At 41.7% G+C, this 17,873-nt stretch overlaps 1 protein-coding gene across 7 annotated transcripts in view; it reads left to right on the forward strand.

Annotated features, from left to right (window-relative positions):
• The window catches only part of CUX1 (cut like homeobox 1), a 271,261-nt gene that overhangs the window by 45,701 nt on the left and 207,687 nt on the right, over positions 1-17,873 (forward strand). For all 7 annotated transcript variants that reach the window (XM_051809840.1, XM_051809835.1, XM_051809836.1 and 4 more), the window contains exon 2: positions 5,083-5,193. In XM_051809840.1, the coding sequence (XP_051665800.1) occupies positions 5,083-5,193 (111 nt within the window). The remainder of the gene's footprint in view (positions 1-5,082; positions 5,194-17,873) is intronic.

The following is a 17,873-nucleotide window of genomic DNA, read 5'->3' on the forward strand; positions in this document are numbered from 1 at the left end:
AAGTAGGCTGTGCGTGTGTGGAGTTGTGCCAGACGCTTCCACGCCGGTGTCATCCTCGCACCGGGAAATTCGCCTTTAATGGGAAATTAAAAATTGCAAAAAAGCTACATTGAGAGCTTTGATAGCTGTGACAAATGCAATCCTGCCAGAGGATGAAAACAGAAATGAGACTGCTGAAAACTCCTTTCAGTGGCAGATTATCACGTAGACTGGGGAGCCGATTGAAATGATGGTGAAGGGAAATACCTTGAATGCACAGAAACAAGATTTCGGGGGAAGTGGTTACTGCTGCATTTACTGGCAGAAAATTCCTGACCTACGTGAAGTTGTGATTTGTGTCTGTCCTTGTAATAAGGAAAATGAGGTTTATGGTGAATCACAGAATCATTAATGTTGGAAAAGACCTCCAAGGCCATGAAGTCCAACCTTTGATCAAACACCACCTTGTCAGCCAGACCAGAGCACCGAGTGCCACATCCAGTTGTTCCTTGAACACCTCCAGGGATGGTGACTCCACCACCTCCCTGGGCAGCCCCTTCCAATGCCTGACAACCCTTTCAGTGAGGAAATTCTTCCTGATGTCCTGGTAACCCCTACAGCCACGTGTAAGGCTTTGGAAGGCACAGCCTGGGCATTGTGCCCTGACTAGAAGCCTACCAGAAAAGAATCAGTTTGTCCCAAGGTTGTGATATGTGTTTCTTGCTCCAGTGAAAGAGCTTTGTGGTAAATGCAGCAGGGATTAAACATTTTAATATGGGAGAATTACAAAATTTTAGGATACAGTTACATTGCAGTAACTTACAGGTGATTATTACAGCTTTTTATAACTTTTTCCACGTGAAACATGAGAATACTGGTTCTGAGCAGAGACTGAGGACTAGTTATGATTATGGGGGGACAGTGATGCTGAGGTGTGTTGGTTCCTTTGGTTGTGAAATGCCCATGTCAGGGCAGTGGCCAGTAGCTGTTAAAAGTGGGTGGGGGAACAGAGGCTTCATAAATGTCCAAGAAAGCCCAATTTCTTTTTAGAATCATTTTCCCAAGTGAGTAGTTTTTGAGACTCAGCTTTGAGAGCTGCCAGCCAGCCACTGGCAGGTCCTGGGCATGGAAGGACTGGCTTAAAGCTTCCCATTATGGAAAGGGAAGGACTTGTTGTGCTGAACTGGTCAGTGGTGTGGACCTGTTGGCTGGGTGATTATCAAGGAATGCATCTAGAAGGGAAAGACGTATGAGCTGTGAAAGAAACAACCTTGAAACCTGCCTGCAGTGAGCCTGGAGTTTCATAATTACGTGGGGTCAACCTAATTGTGGGTTGGAAAAGGGGGATTCCACCAGCCCCCCTCGCTCCAGCCGTGTTTTCCCACCTCCCTGTTGCACTGGTACAAGTCCTTGTAGGCACAGATGGGGCCTAGGAGGGGCTGATTCAGTGCAACAGAAGTCAGGAGGGGAAGGCTGGGGTGTTTTTGGCAGGCTCGCTCTGCTGTGGTGGATCCCAGGCAGCCACACCATCGCTGTGGCACGGGGGTGACAGAGGTGGGATGAACAGGGAGGCTCCTGGGGATCCAGAGGCTGGAAGTACTTGCATTAAAAGAAGACAGATTTGCTTCAGGGTGATTGTTGTTACAGGGGATAGCAGATTGACCCTCCTAGTTTTAGAGTTTTTATTTCTGCACTGCATGAAAGAAACCTTTTAATGTTTGTTTTCTGGGGATTGCTTCTAATGACTCCCACACTCAGGAGCATAAGACTTTCTTGTCTCCTCTCCTCCCACTGCCTCCCTCCCACCCCCAATAAATTTGTTGAAATGGGTCAAAGCAGAAACCCTGGAGAGAGTTCTTTAGTTATCTATGAACTGTCTCTGCCCTAAATCGATGGGATTTGGGGCAGGGGAAGGATAATGGTCTTGCTTGTTCTCTCTCAAAATGTGCTCCAAGCAGTGACTCCCTTTCTGCAGGGGTGATTGAATGGGGGCTATTTTGGGCCAGAAACTTTATTAGCCACTGTTGAATCAGTGGAACTAAAGCTTCCAGGCTTTGAATCCTCTCGTAGCCAGGTCACTGCTGCAACACCTTTGAGCCCTGGTTTCTCTTTGCTTTTCATTGGAACCTTTTTGATTTCAAAGGTGTGGAGAGTGATACTGAGCCATGGGTTCCTGGTTTTGTTGCACTCTAAAGGACTCTCCAACGCACAGAATTACATCTCCTTTCACTTGATACCTACTTAGAGAGTGGTTGCAAGGCTTGGGAAGTCTGGATACCTCTGAGTGATACAAAGTGCTCAGGTTTGTAGTACCAAATTTACTTCTGCTTGCTCCTTAATACGTGCTTGCTTGCAGAAATAATGCATTGGCCACGTTGAATTTTTACAAAAATTGGGCTATCTCATGAGATTAAGTTACAAAAGTATGAAAAATCTGCCATTAATGCTTGTGGTTTGTAACCCTGTAACTGTTATTAGGTTTAAATAAACGAAACATGCATTGTACACGGTTCAAATCAAGTAAGGAGGAAAAGATTAGTGATTTTCCAAATAGTTTTGATTTGGGGTTTATTAACTATGACACAGCTGGGAGATTTAATATCTCATTTTGCATCAGATCATGTATACAGTGTTGGATTTCTGCTGTCCCTCAGCTGGAATTTTATCTCACACTATCAGCTGCTCATCAGTTCTCTGCAAGACCTTGAGCTCGTGGGCTTCAGCCCCCGGTGTCAGAGGCAGTTCAGCGCAGTTCTGTGCTGGCAGTTCTCCTCAGCAGTGTCTCTGCCTGATATGACACATAAGGAAATGTTTTGTGGTGAGAAATTATCAGACCTGTCCCAGAAGGAGTTCTGAAAGTTGATGGGAAGGCGCCCGGCGTGAGCGCGCTGTGGCGCTGGGATCAGTCGAGCAGCGGGGATGAAGAAGTTGTTTTTCATTTGCTGCCTGACTCTTCATTATAGCACCAAATATGAAATATTATTATTTTTTTGATCAGTTCCTTTTCATTCCTGTCTCTAAACTTGGAAGCACAGGTCTTTAAAAGGCTCCTTTTCCATGGGTAGGGTTGGTTGCCAGCGCCCCGTATCGTGAACCGAAGCGTTTGCTTCCTTGGTCTGCTGAAATTCCCTCTTGCTTCATGACTTGTGTTTTCTTTGCTTGGCTTCAAATGTGTGCTTCCTTTTTAAATATAGTTTTCCAAGTTTCTGGCCGTACCAGATTGTTTATATTTTTTAAAAGCCTTCTGCTTAGCCGTTATATTGCTCTTTATAGTTCTGCTTAACCACATTGGTTTCTGTTGCTCTTTTTTCTTGCATAAACTTAGCTGGGATGAATTTCAAATGTGGTTTATCCAACTGTTAAGTATTTCCCACTTTTCTGCAATAGATTTCACATATGTTACAGAATTCCAAACCAAGGTCTGGTGGACATATTGCCCTGTTTCTTTACTCCAAGTCAGATATGGAAGGTTTTTTTAGCATTTCAGTGACAATATTTAGGTCACTGGCTCCAGCATTGCTGCCTGGCTTCAAATCCACTTGTCATATTGAGCTTGTTTCCAAGGATTAAGAAAACTATGGTCCCTATATTTATTAGGGAAAAAAAGGATCTTAATTTTATGCTAAGAAACCTAAAGGGGGGGGGAGTATTGATCCTTTTGAGTTGGAATCTATGCAAGGCTTTTTGTTTTCCCTCCACAGTTCAAACTGTGGAGTCACATAAAACCCTTGTCCATCCATCCAGTCATTTAAAGTTGAAGGATTTATCCATTAAAAAAATGTATCTAGTATTTGAAATTAGGCTTTTTCAGAGTATTTAGAAACCAGTAGCTGTATCTAGCATCAGTCAACATCTTGAGCACCTATTTGGGATCTGGTCTCAAACATGACAGGAGGTCCCAGGCCTGTGGGTTTGGTCCATTACAGGTGGTTGAGTTCCAAACAAATGCCAGAGGTGTGGCAGGTTTTTTGGTGGAGAATATTGGAGTCTTTGCATAAAGGTTGGAGGCATTTTGGCAGAGGCATGAGTTGAAGACAGTCTTGCTGTATTAAGTTGTTCTCACTTTTCATGAACTTCTTTCTCATAGCTAGGTTTTTCTCCTTTGGAATTAATAAGGGGGGAAAAATTCCTTTTATAAATTCTTAGTTTTCCAAGTGACTTGGGGAATGTTGTGCTTAGCTGAGTGGAGGGTTTTGCCTTTATTTTTTCATGTTACGTGGAAATACTGCAGAAGAGGCATGAACTGCCACAGGAGATTGAGTATTGTTGGTTTGTGTGCTGATAAGTGACCTGTTCAATCTATTATGGTGACATTTGGAAGCACAGGACTGAGTGCAGAAACTGGGATGGGGATAACACAGGGAGGAAGCTGTGAAAAGATGGAGCCTGTGCTCCAGCCTGGTAGAAACTGCTGGAAGATAATCTGGCATTCATCAGGTGCTTAAAAATGATATGTTTTGGAGAGGAAATGGAGGTCCCTGCTAATAATTTTAGAGGACTAGATTCCAATAACAGGAAAAGATAATTTTGTATTCAAATAAGGAACAACTTAAATGGAAAAGAGCACTGCAGTGGCAGTGTGGAATTATTATATAGTATATTATAGGAAATTAAGAGTGACTGAAGCATAACTAGTGTAAGGTTAACCAACATTGGAGTTAATAATATTTCTTTTTCATAGAGTAACTCAAAAAGGGGAAAACCAGTATCTTTAAAAAGCAGATAAAACCAGGTGAAAATAAACCTGGTTTGAATATGTCCATACTCTGTAATCTTCCCTGGATTTGGGAATTATTATTAGGATGTGTGTATTGCCACTGCTGCTGTCTTGTGTAATGCTGGGGTGAAGCCATGGATGCTTTTATGGAAAATGGTGATATTTTGGTTGCAGGATGGAATCAGGAAGGTTCTGGAGCTTCATTTGATGGTATTCAGGGGGTAAATTCCTGGCAGGTTGGTGCTTTGTCCTGTACTGCTCCATGGTCCGGCCACCTCAATATTCCCAATGTGTATATGAGAGATTTTTATTTCTGTGACAAACACAGCTCTGACAATATTTCCCTTTTTCTTTTTTTTTCTTGTTTTATGTTTTGTTTTTCTCAGAGAGAGCTCGATACCACAGCAACAATATTGGCAAACCGGCAAGATGAAAGTGAGCAGTCCAGGAAAAAACTTATCGAGCAAAGTCGGGAGTTCAAGAAAAACACTCCAGAGGTAAGAGGAGAAGCTGTTCCAGTCTCCCTCAGTAGAACATGATTTTAGGCCTGTGGAAGTGATGATTTTTTCTTAATGGTTTATTTCTGTGATTTACCTGTGCATATTGCCAAGTCCACCACCTTAACCAAGGCTGCCTGTCTTCGATGGCTTTCTGTAAATAATGAAATATGGATTGATGCTTTTAGAGGAAGAATCAACACTGGCCTTCAAACAGGCTTGCTCTAAATTTTATAATAACGTAAACCTGGAGAGTTAGAAGAAAGTTCTTGGCTAATCCAAACTCTCTGAGCACTTGGATGTAGGAAGTGACATTTCGCTGCCTGAATAAATCTCTGTCAAGGGCGTAACTTCCACCATGCTCATTTTTCCATCAAAAATCAAATTAAGTCTCGCTGTTGATTGCACTGGAAATGCAACAAGGTCAGTGCTGAGCCGAACTACCCTTGGAGGATGCACACAGAACACTGCAGGTGTGGTGTGAAAGGTGTAAAAGGGGCAGGCGCTGATGCTGGGGAAACCTGGGAGAGGTGAACATCACCTGTGGGAAGCTGGGAGTGTTTCAACTCTTCCATGCCATGCAGGCAGTGCAGTGTGTGTGTGTACACCTGTGCATAGTTACACCCAAAATACAAATAATCTCGTTTTGTTACCTCCTGAATGTGTGGCAATGTGTAGGCCTGGCTGGATCCTTTGTTTGTTTTGTGGTTTTTGGGTTTTTTTTTCCCCCTGATGGTTGCCAGCAATCTGTTCATCCAAGAATGTTGTAGGGTTTCAAAGCCAGTTCCAGATAACTGAGATGCCAGTATTGGTTCCTTCCAAGTGCCTTCCTGGGAGGGAAGCAGCAGGCAGCTTTCCTAACCTTTATTCCTGATTCTCAAGGAGCAGATGCTGCTTTGCTTCCTGTTGGTGCAGGGGGAGAGATGCTGAGCCCAGAGAGGGGAAAGGGAATGTTGGAGCAGGAGTGGCTTGTGGGGAAGGGGCAGTGTTTAATTGATGCCATGAGGAGGATTTGTGGGGCAGAAATCAGTTCTCCTTGAAGAAGAGAAAATTTGGAGACTGCAGCTTTGAAGGAACAGAACTTTATAAAAGGAGCAAAAGAATTTGAGGAGTGAGTTCAGTAGCTGTGAGAGGGTGGGTTGATTCCCTTTGCAGGAGAGGGCAAACTCCTGGGAAGAGAAGGAGGAAGGAGAGAAGGGAAAGAATATGGATGGTATAGAAAACTGTACAAAATCTAGAAAATAAGCACAATGCTGGGGCCACATTTTCAGTTGTTTGCTAGAAGCTTAAGATCATTCTACAACACTTGAGTTTCCTGCTGCCTTCTTTTTTTTTTCCTATAAGAAAAATGACAGGTTCCTCAAAATGTGGCTGTAGCTGCCAGCTCCTGGTTGAGAGCATGTTACACATGGATTGCAGGATGATTTCTTTTTTAGTTTTATTTTTATGGAGCAGAAGGTTACAGTGGGGAGAAACAAGCAAAAAAACCCCAACCAGCACTGCACTTTTGATGTGCCTTGTGAGAGCATCTTGGTAACTCAGGGAGAGGAATGTCCAGAGGAAAATTACATCCTCTGTGGAGTTACTTTAGGGATACAGTGGGAAATGATATGCAGTTAGTTCTTTGCAGTAAGGAGGATGAGAAAGTTAAATCATTTGATGGGAGGGTTTTAAATATTATTTTACAAGAGATAATTCTGTAGCCTCTGTTCTCTTCCAAAATACTACATGGAAGGAGTTTCATTCATTCAGGGACTACATTCAAAACAACAGCTCTGAACATCCCCAGTGTTGGGGAAATTGGGATCTCTGCTGGATTCTACATCCTCATCTTTTGTCCTACAAATCCTATGGAACCACATTCCTTAAAAGCTTGCATGGATTTCTCAGGTTCTCCTTTTCTCTGCCTTCTCTGCTGTGTTGCTCTTTCTGCAGCTTTGTTTCTGAGCAGCAACACGGTCCAGCTCCTCTTCTGCTTTCTCTGACAGAGTTAAAAAATGAAAACGGGATCAAAGAATTAGAAGAAAGTATCAGAACTGTAGGAATAGGCAGCTGTAGCACAATTTAGATGTGATTTTTGCTCCCAGAGGCACGGAGGGAGTAGCTCAGCTGTGGAAGGTCTGATAGGGGCACCCTCTCCTGTCCAAGGGGTGTGGTAGGTGTGGGTGTCCAGAAATCCCTGCTGGAAAACTGCACTGGTATTTATTCCTCTTCACACAAAAGCCTAATTTTGTGTGCCTTCAGCTGTTTTCTGAACTTCCAAATAGAAAGGAGGCCTGTGAACACCTCTCAGTACTTAGTTTTGGAAGCCAGTTGAAAATGAGAAGGCAAGAGGAATAGTTCCTTACCTTGATTTTTTTTCCCAAATGGCAATTTTGTCTGAAAACCTCCCCAGGAAGGAGAAACATCCTTGAGGTGGACAGAGAACACACAGTGAGTCACTGGCGTTTCCAAACTGATACATTTACGTTCCTAAAACATCCAACGTGCTCTTTTTCATAACAAAAGAGTTCTGTAGTAGAAAACCAGCCTGCATGTGGAATGTTCCTCAGATAGATAAATAACCCAGTGTACAGCTTAACTTAAATTTCCACACTGAAGTAACAACTTTATTGGTATTTAAAAAAAAAAAAAAAAGAAACAACCCCCACAAAGATGGAATTGTTAAATATAACAATCTGTTTCAGAATTCTGCTTTCCATTTTCTGTTTCTCTCTGCCTACATCCCTGTCAGTACAGCCCTGGGTTAGTCTGTGCCAGCATCTCTTTTCCTCTGTTGTTGCCAATCTCACCATAAATCAGATGAGTGTCCATTGCCTTGACTTTCCTATCCATTGCTGCCTGGGATGTCCTCTAGACTTTCCATAGTATCTCCTGTGTAGCAGAAAAGGATTCCAAAAATTACTGATGAAGTTGAGGATACTTCTGTTTCTTTTTACTTTAAAAACTGTGACGGATCTATTTGGGTCATTTCTGCCTTCCCTGCAAATTATCAGATTGCTGCAAAAGCAATACAATATTTTCATGTTTAGAGGAATGTCTCTAGGGCTTTTGGTATTTAAAAATGTTAAAATACTATTTCTGTCTTGGCACACTGGGAGATGACTCTGGGAGGAAGTATCACATGTTTGGGAACCTTTTGTGAACAGAAAAATTCAGTGGTGGTTGTTACATGCAGAAACTTTTAGAAAGGGTTCTTAACCTGTTCTAGCAAAAATACTTTTTGCCTCCTCACACCTTTTAGGGGATGAGAACCTGCTTCTCATAGCTCTTTTGGGGTATTTTCAGTCTCTGTTTCAATTTGAGCAGCTCCTGTGGAAGGCTGAGACTGGGCAGGAGATTACTTGAAACATCAATTTTACATGACTGTTACTTGGAAGACATCTCAAAATACATCATGTGAATTGCCAGCCTGCATCAGATGATTATGTTCTTATAGTGACAATTCCTGAACTGTTGTGACCAAGTGTGATTTTTTTTTGGGTATTTTAACCTCTGTGGAATTCTTGGTTTAATTAATCCTGTCCTCATATGCCAGTTCTGATGTGAATGTTTGAAGGACTGTCTTTGAGAGTTGTTTTTTTTTTTTTTCATCTCTAAATAATTTCTGCTGAACAGGATAATAATTTTTGGCACAAAGTATAGGCAGTTCCTAATGCTGATAACTTTACCTTTTTTCTACCCAGATTCTTAGTTCAGTAACTACTTTTTGCTTAACTTTTTCTGTTTTCAACAGTGAAAAGCTTATCTAATACTTCCACTTTTAAGCCTGTTTAACCTCTGACTCTTCTCTGCTTTCCTCTGTGATTTGGGCCTGTCAGCCAGGTGATGTTGAGCTCTGTGGGTTGTTCCCAGGCTCACCTGGACCAGTCATTAAACTGAGCTCAAAACAAAAGACCAGCCAAGGAGGCCTGGGCCAGCTGCTCTTGGGCAATAAAATTAGCCACTAGTTTTCTAATTTGAGAGCAGATGTGAGGCACCTGCATAAAGCCCAGATTTGGAGCCAGGAGCCTCCCCTGCAACCGTGTCCCTGGTTTTCATCCTGGTGGTGAGTTGGACGGGTGATTCCTCACTGTTGTTGCTCTTTGTGGTTTCTGGGTTGTAAAATGTACTCAGTTGGTGAGATTGGGAAAGTCAAGATTACCTTTAAAGGCCCAAACAGACATGGGAATTCTGTAAAGGAGGTTAAAGGTTGGGTGGGCAGAGTTATGGAAGGACATGGGAGAACCTGTAAGCACAGTGTGTTCTCAAATGAAGGGCTTGAAAATGCTTTGGAAAATGGAAATATTAGAAGGTGCTAGAAAATAAAATGATATCTTAACACTGCCTGGGTGGAGGGGGCAACCTGCTGGCCCCAAATCCCTGGTTAATCTCCAGTGAATGACATTTACCTGCCTGCATCAAACCTGGTTTCCACCAGTGCTCTTGTTACCCCAACTATCACCATCATCCCCATCCTGCTCTGTCATGGCTCTGCCCCAAAGAGAAAGAAAAAAGCCTGTAAAACATTTTGTTAGTGAAGTAATAGTTTTATTCATGATGTTGCATGTCAGGGTGATGGATGTCTTTAAGATCCATAGGCTTTTTTTTTTTTAGAAAAAATATCATAATTGCAAGTCATAGGGAACTAAAGGAAATGGAGACAGTCATTATGGAAGGGCTCCATTTTTTAAAAGGTAAAATTCTTAAATTCTTTTTTTCCAGTGTTTCTGGAGTATTCTATTGAATTATCCAGTCTCTTCAGCAAAAGATAATCAAATTAAGGGTAAACAAAAAAAAATAAATTATTGCAGTTGCTTGAATTAGTTCTTGAAATGAGAGCAGGATCTTCCAAATTGTGGGTAGTGAATTGTGTTGATTCCTGATGACTTTGCACAGTCAACTTTGGTCTGGTCTGTGTGACAAAGTGAAAATAATAACAAAACCTACTGAAAACACACGATCTGTCTGTAGATAATTGATGTTCTCAGTGTCTGTGTACAGAGGGGTGAATATTGATTTGCTGCCATCTACAGCTGGGTTGTTCCACTCCTTTTATTGTTTTCTGGTTTTGTCTTTGTTTTTCTTTCCCCCCTCTTTTTTTTCTATTTCCCCTTTTCCCCTTTTTTTCCTTTTCCTCTTTTTTTCCCTTTTTCTCTTTTTGCTTTCTTTTCTCCTTTTCCCTTTCCTTCCCCCTTTTCCCTTTTTTTTTTTTTTACCTTCATTGACTACTTCTCCTTTAGGATAATGATATTTAGGTGCCATGTCCTCCCTTCCCATGTTTTTATTTCCAAGAGGTTTGTTTGCCAGATAAATGATGTCTATGACAATTTGTGCTACGTGAGCTTGGTATTTCAAAACCTAAATGGAAAAGTGTCTTTTTGAGAAAAGTAATAAAATCAAGCTCCATGTCTTTAAATGTGATCTAAACACCAGTCTTGTGGAGTCAGAGGGGTTAAATCAGGTCTGACCTCATGCTGGATGGCCCTTATTCGTGGTTCTCAATAATTTTGTTGTCATTATTTAATATATATTTGACTTCAGCATATTCTAATCGTTAATGGGAAACCCCTCAGTGTTTCTAAGGTGTTCTTCTATATTATGGTCTCTTGCTGCCTTTTTATTGGAAGTAAGAGAACATTAAAACAATTCTTATACACAGCTGTATTTTTCTAGCATTCTCCCAAAACTGACCTCCATTGACCATTCCCACCACTGTAAGCACTAAACTTTATTAGATTTTTTTAAATTAATTGTGTTTGTCACTCAGTGCTTGCAGTGGTTCTTACTGTAGCTCCAGGAGTGGGGGAGCAGCAGATCCACACCAGGATCAAACCTTCCCCACACCTCGTGTTCCAAATTTGTCAGTGTGTTGTGAATATTCCCCCTGCCCCCAAGCACTGGGGCAGTTTGGTGGTTGGATTGGCATCCCAGGTGCAGGAAATTGTCAGTTCTGTTTGTTTTCCAAAGCCAACCCTGTTCCCAGGGTGGTGGTGGAGGCAGTGGGTGGGCAGCAGGTTCTTGGCTTGCTGCAGAATCCGTGTCATTTATTGAGGGATAACAGGGCTTGAGAAGGTCCTTTTACCAAATGAGGCCATATTTTGGGGATTATTGCTCTGCAGGATTTCATGGATAACTGTGTAGCTGTACAACAGCAATTGTAAAGGTCTGAAATCCAGGGAAATAATTCCCTTGACCTGCAGGAGTCATGATCGTGTGTTGTGTGTTACTAGGCAGAGAAGTTTAATTTAAAGCATTTTTCTGAAACCACATGATCTAGACACTTTGAATTACTGTTTCTATCTCCATTTGCTTTCAAAATATCCCTAAATCAATTTTCTACAACACAATTTACCTCAAAAGTCTTTTTGTAAATCTGAAAATACACAGGCAATTACTTTATTCAAGAGTTCCAAAAATATTCAAGAGGGAGGCACATCTGATTCGACTGAACAAGTTAGAGTAGTTGAAGAAATTAATTGCTCTGAAGTTACCTGCTCTTAGTAATTTAGATTTATTTCATTTAAGCATCTTTCTGGTTAAGAACACTTGACAATTGAAGAATGCACTTTTCTTCTAGCAGCATCAGCTGCAGGTATTGGATTTCAGCAGTGCCAAGGGCGCTGTGTTTTCCACTGAAGAAAAAGAGAAAAGAGGGTATTTTGGATATTACAGTGGTTTACAAAGGGACATACTTGTAAGCAAATATTTACAGGTTAATCTCTTGTTAAACCTTGGACTCTGCAGCGAATTTCTCCTGTCACTGAGACTGAAACAATGCAAAGCAAACAGTTTGTTTTTCTCCAGTTGGACTTGCCTTGGCTTGACCCTTGCAGGGCTGACCCACTTGGAAAGTGGCCAGAGCAGGCAGGGGAAGGTTGGGGGTGAGGACTGAAAGAGGAGAACGTTTTCAAGGCCAGAACTCCAAGGAAAAAAAATCTCACAGGGCGTTTGTCACCCTCCTACAGGAGGGTTGTACTTTATGTAGCTGTGCATTAAGATATAATGTGATTTACTGAGTGCATCAGCTGCTTTTTGAGGGGAAATGTTGTCATTTATTTAGCTGAATTAGCTGAGATTTTTCTAACTGTGGTACCAACAATTACCAGCCATTCTCATAGTCTGTGTTAAATTACTTATAAAGGTAAATGTAAAACTTTGAGTTTATTCTGGATCACTCCAGCCTTGCTTTGAGAGCTCTCAGTCTTGAAGTTCAGTTCCTAAACTTGCCCCGAGCCATCTGAACTGTAGTTTGACTTATTTTCAAGATTCAACTTATAAAAATAACAGGCCAGCAAGATCCCTGCTCTTCCTTCCTTTGTGTATTTACCCAAAGAAGAAATAATTAAACATCTTCAATTAGTATTTTTCCTTTTTTTTGCTTTGTGAACAAATGTGCTGTAAAACCCTGGGTTCATCTGCTGGACCACCTCAAAGGCACTCAGGTGTAATTAAAGGAACATGTTGTTCTCATTAAAATTATTATGTTGTCATGAATAACTCTTTTAATAGTAGTTGCCAGTTACGAGAGATTCTTGTCGTGGCTCTGACAGTGGATAAGTGAATAGTTGGATCTGCTTGAAAGAGGAGCAGAAACTATTAATATGTTGAGTAAAAATACTCACAGACCAAATGCCTGGGTTATAAATGATAGATGTAAGCTTTTATATTCAAAAAACCCCACCCAAATACCCCAACTTTCTGCAGGGCTGCTCTCCTATGGTCACCTTTGATGAAATCTTGGTTTGTAGGGGGAAGAAAGGTTTTTAAAATGCTCTTAAAACCTATTTTCTTCCAGGAATTTTTAGTATGTTTTGCTTGCTTGAAACAAAAAAAAATGCTTCCTGGTAACGATTTTAAAGTAAATTAAATGACAGATGAGAATTAGAGCAGTTGAGAGTCATTTTTATTTTGGAATTCTTTTTGCATTAACACATCTGCAGTGTTGATGAATATATGGAAAAATGAAATTGTGCTTCTATCCTGCCCTGTCTCCAGTGTGACAATAAATCACCTTTTTTTCCTTTTAAAATGTCTGGCCCTGTAATTTATGTTTGCATAACCCATTACTAAATTCATAGTAGGTGTTTTAGTTGGCAGGCACAATTCCAGGGATTCAGTGGACCTATTTTAATACTGAGCTTTTGTTACTGTTCATAATTATGTGTAGAAATATATGTATTTTCTTAATTATAAAAAAACTGGCTTGATTGAGCTTTGGATCTCCTCTTACTTCCTCCACACAAACAGTGCTTTGAAGCTTTGAAAGAATTAGTGCCTTTTAGACTTGAAAAAAAAAAAGAAATGGATTTACCAGGTTGAGGGGTGGGGGTTTTTCCCATTTAAAAAAAAAAAAAAACACCAAAAAAAGTAGTAAAGTACAAAAAGCAAAGTTGTGATGCATCCCTGGTGCTGTTTAGAATTTTTGAGGATTCTGTTTTATTTTATAGTCCAGTTGTAAATATTTAGGGCACCATCAAGACAGTATGCAAATAAAAGAAGTTTTATTAATAACCATTATCTGGCCCCTGGTAATAAATATGTATGACTCACATAGGAATAAACCCACCCAATAAATATAAAAACCATACAAAACCATTAACAATTTTTAATGGACTTGCAGATGGAATAATTTAATGCAAGTGTAGTTACTCAGGTTCCAGATCCTGTAACTATTTCTCATCTGCTTGAAAGCTTTCATCTGAAATACATTGCCACCATTCAGGGTTCCACCTTGTCTCTGCTTAAAACCATAAAGCTGTGGTTTCACAATTTTTGAAGCACTAATGCTTATTTATGGCCGCAGTTCTGCACTTTTTAAGTACAGAGGTGGTTATTTATCTGTTGAACATACACTGGCTTTTTTTTTAAATGGGAGTTTTTTGTCAGGAGGAGCAGCTCTAGGCCAGTGTTCAGCAGGAAGGATGGGGCTGAGTGATCCCTGGAGTTGGGAATGAGCTTCACGTGTGCACTGTGCTGCTCTCAGGGGCTACCCTGACACAGAGCTTATTTGCCAGTGTCTGCAGCAAATTGCACAGTCCTGTGTGTTTGGAGATCAGTTCATTGATTATTGTTGCCCAGGGACCTTGAGGCTGTTGTTTCCCCATCCCTGGAAGTGTCCAAGGCCAGGTTGGACGGGGCTTGGAACAACCTGATCTTGTGGAAGGTGTCCCTGCCCATGGCAGGGGTTGGAATCAGATGATCTTCAAGGTCCCTTCCAACCCAAAACATTCTGTGATTCCATGATTATAACTTATTAAGATTGAAGCTGTTAAGGACCTGGGTGTGAGGCCCCAGAATGGTTTTTGTGTCTTTTCTTGTAGTTCTCTGAAACGGGGGAAAGCAATGAAAAATGTCACCTGCTCAGTTCAGAAACAGAAACCATCTGGTTTGTGGGATTGGATGAGGCAGGTACAGCATCATCACGTCTCGTAAAAAGCCTGTGCTGTGGTTTTCTGTGTGTTTTGTTTCCTACTGGGTAAATCACGGTAATTTAAATGTTGTGAAGCGTTTGTCAGTTTGTCCAAGGGTAGGGAGGGACATCAAGGACCTTTTCGTAACATATCACAAAAAGAAACTCGTGTGTCTGGGGTGAATGCTGATAGATGAGGTGCTCTGTGAGGAGAGGCACTTGTAAACATTCTGGACTTTTAAAGCTCATTTTAATCCAAAGCTTTCATTTAGTGCTGGGAGTGCTTTTAAAAACGCCCGAATGTGTTAAGACTTCTCAGTCCTGTTTGTCAGAAGCGATTTGAGCACTGAAGAGCTGAACTCTTAAGCACTTTCAGTGCACTTTAGGGCATGTCTACACCTGCAGTGGAGCTTTGCTAAGGCTGCTGGAATGACCACGGGTTTCAAATGCAGCTCTAATGCGTTCCTTGGCTGGCGGGAGCGAGCGGTGCCTTTCAAGCTGCCTGGGCCTGGCTCCGGGGACTGTGCCGTGCCACAGGTTCCAAATGCCAAATCTCCCAAGCCTTAATCAGGCAAATTAACCTGTTGCTGATTATCCCCTTTGCCTTTAAGTCCTGCTGATGGGCAGCTGGAGAACTGGAATGGGTAAAAATAAGCAGCACTCGGTTTGTGGTGAAAAGAAGAAGCCAGAGGTGGGTTTGGGGCTCCAGTCACCTGCACCACCTTGGCAGGAGCCAGGTTAGTGTCACCTCGGTGCTGTCAGAATGCCAGAATCACTTGACTATCTGGAAACTCTATCCTTTGCTCCCTGGGAAACTCTATCCTTTGCTCCCTGGGAAACTCTACCCACTGCTCCCTGCACAAGCTTTTCAGAGCTTCCCTGGGCTGGGCAGTGCTCAGCTGGAGGAACTGGGATCAGACCTGCAGATCCACTCTTGCTTTGTAGCAAAAATCAGCCAAGCAGTTGGTTCCAGTGAGTGGCTGAAGGTGTCGGTGACGGGCAGCGTGTGGGGGCAGGTCTGTGAGATGGGGTGGAAGAAAATCACTCAGGTTCTTGAGATACAGACAAAACACATTTCTAGCTTAAAAGGAAGAACTGACAACAGCAAGAGTTAATCCTGTTAATCTCCCTGCAGTTCTGCCCCTCTTGTGACCTCTGTGGGGATGTTTTACCTGTGAGCAAGGCCCAGCCCGAGTGCAGACAGGACAGGAGGGGTTGCTGATGAGAACAATCATCTTATCAATCATGTGAATGCTGAAACTCAGCTTCAAATCAGGAGCTGGATGTGGGCACAGCCATGCAGTGCTCCCTGTGTGTGATACACCTTTAAACTGTGACATCTTACTGCAAAGTAAGTGGTACTGCCTACAGGGCACTTGGTTCATCCATGCAGCTGAAATAAGGGCAGCAATAAGGAAATGAAGTGCTGCTTTGTTAGGAGAGGGCAGATATTATTAGTCTAATAAAACTTTCAAACAAAATCAGGTACCTGGTTGAAGTAGTTCTTCAATTAATGCTTGGAAAAGCAATAAGTTTAAAATGTTCTTTCAGTCAGTCACAGGAAAAGGCATATATTAAGCTCACCTGTTGAGAGGATTATCTCTGCTAAACACACTCATTTTACTTGAGACCAAAATAGATCCTTAAAAAATTAATACTGAAATAGGTTTACGGGCGATAGAGAGATTTCCTTCAGACCTGTTTTGTGGTATGCTCATCTGCTTTTTCAGGAATTTTAAGCATTGAAGGAATGAAGTCAAAGCTGCTGCTTGTCTTTGAAACGGATGCCTTTTTGATAAGCCTCTGATCTCTGTACCCGGAGTTGTAGTAGCAGATTCAAACACTGATTGTAAAATTGGGAGACTTAAAAATGTAGCCACGACAGACAGCTTCAAACACTCTGTCTCTCTGTCAGATTCAATGCACAGGACATTGCCAGGAGTTAAAACGATGCAAAATTAAAGTAGCCTACTAAATTTACCTGCCATGGAGAATCCACAAAAGAGCTGCCACTTCTAATCCTCCGATTCGTTTCAAATTATTATTTTTTTTTCAAAATTGGACTCCCTGATCTCTTCAGCTCAAGCTGTTGTACAGATTTGAAAAGCTGTCTCTTCTTGTCAGATCACTGGTTTAATAATAATAATATCTTAACGTTTGTATAGTCCTTTTCATCCCACAGCTTCCCAAAGTGCTTTACAAGCTTTATATGTACAAAATCATGCAAGCACCTCTTGGGTGGCTGGTGCTCATCAGCTGGGGAAGTGTCTGGCAGCTTGTTACCCTCGCCTTCCTCGCTCACTTTGAAAGCATCAGGGAGGAGTAAAAAACATGGAGATGATCCTGGTTCATCCCAAGTGGATTGTGCCTTCATCTCCTGCACCTGGGAGATAGAACCAGTGCTAGGATGTTCTGTCCACCCCAAAAACTGGGGACACAGTAAAAAAAACCCCATCTCTACGGTTTTGCAACCCCGGTGCTAATTGTTTTGTGGTGATTTTTTTTTTTATTTCAGTGTACTCATAGTCCAAAAAAATCCCTCAGTCTCTGGAATTTGGGGGAGCACGGGGAGTAACTTTGCATGAGTCCTTTCAAAAATGCACATGGGAAAGTGCAAGTACCTTGAATATAAAGAAGTTATTTAAATTTAAAAGAAAAAAAAAAGGTCCAGACCTCTATCCAGATGTTCTTACTCATCTGTTTTTGTTGGAGACCAATGGAGAGCTGTTCTGACCTGTCAGCAAGTTCGTTCCACGGTTCCTTTAAAACTCCAGGACCTGGGGATGATGGTGCAGAACAGGCTTTTGTCAAATTAGTTCTAACTCTTGAAGTGATGATTCCTGGGAGAAGGGAGGCACTGGAGTGGATGTGGCTGCTCATTAGTGGAGGAGGCACAAAATGAGGGGAGTCACTCTGCACTGGGTTTGGAAGGGAAAAAGGACAGGAACACACTGATGGAGGTTTAGACACCAGTAATATAATGAGCCCAGTTTTCTGTCATGATTATCTTGCTTGTTGTTGTATTTCTGTTAGTACTTTGTTTGGCTTCAAGTGTGCCCTTTCCAAGATTGCTGATGCTGAAAGGCAACTGTGTTAAAAAAATCAGGGAAAACTAGACTTAAGAGCCGCTGACACATCTGCAGAACATCCTGCTGGGCTGTGCTCATCTGAATTTGGATCATGTCCAACCTCATAACTTTTTTAAATTATCCTGAATTCTGTGTTCTAGATACCATTAGAGGCCGTTTACTGTGTCCAGAATGACTTCAAATAATCTTGCCTTCTTCCT

The sequence above is a fragment of the Manacus candei genome, unplaced genomic scaffold (assembly GCF_025592945.1).
Source record: "Manacus candei isolate 608988 ecotype Guabito, Panama unplaced genomic scaffold, ASM2559294v1 h1tg000076l, whole genome shotgun sequence".
Classification (NCBI taxonomy): Eukaryota; Metazoa; Chordata; class Aves; order Passeriformes; family Pipridae; genus Manacus; species Manacus candei.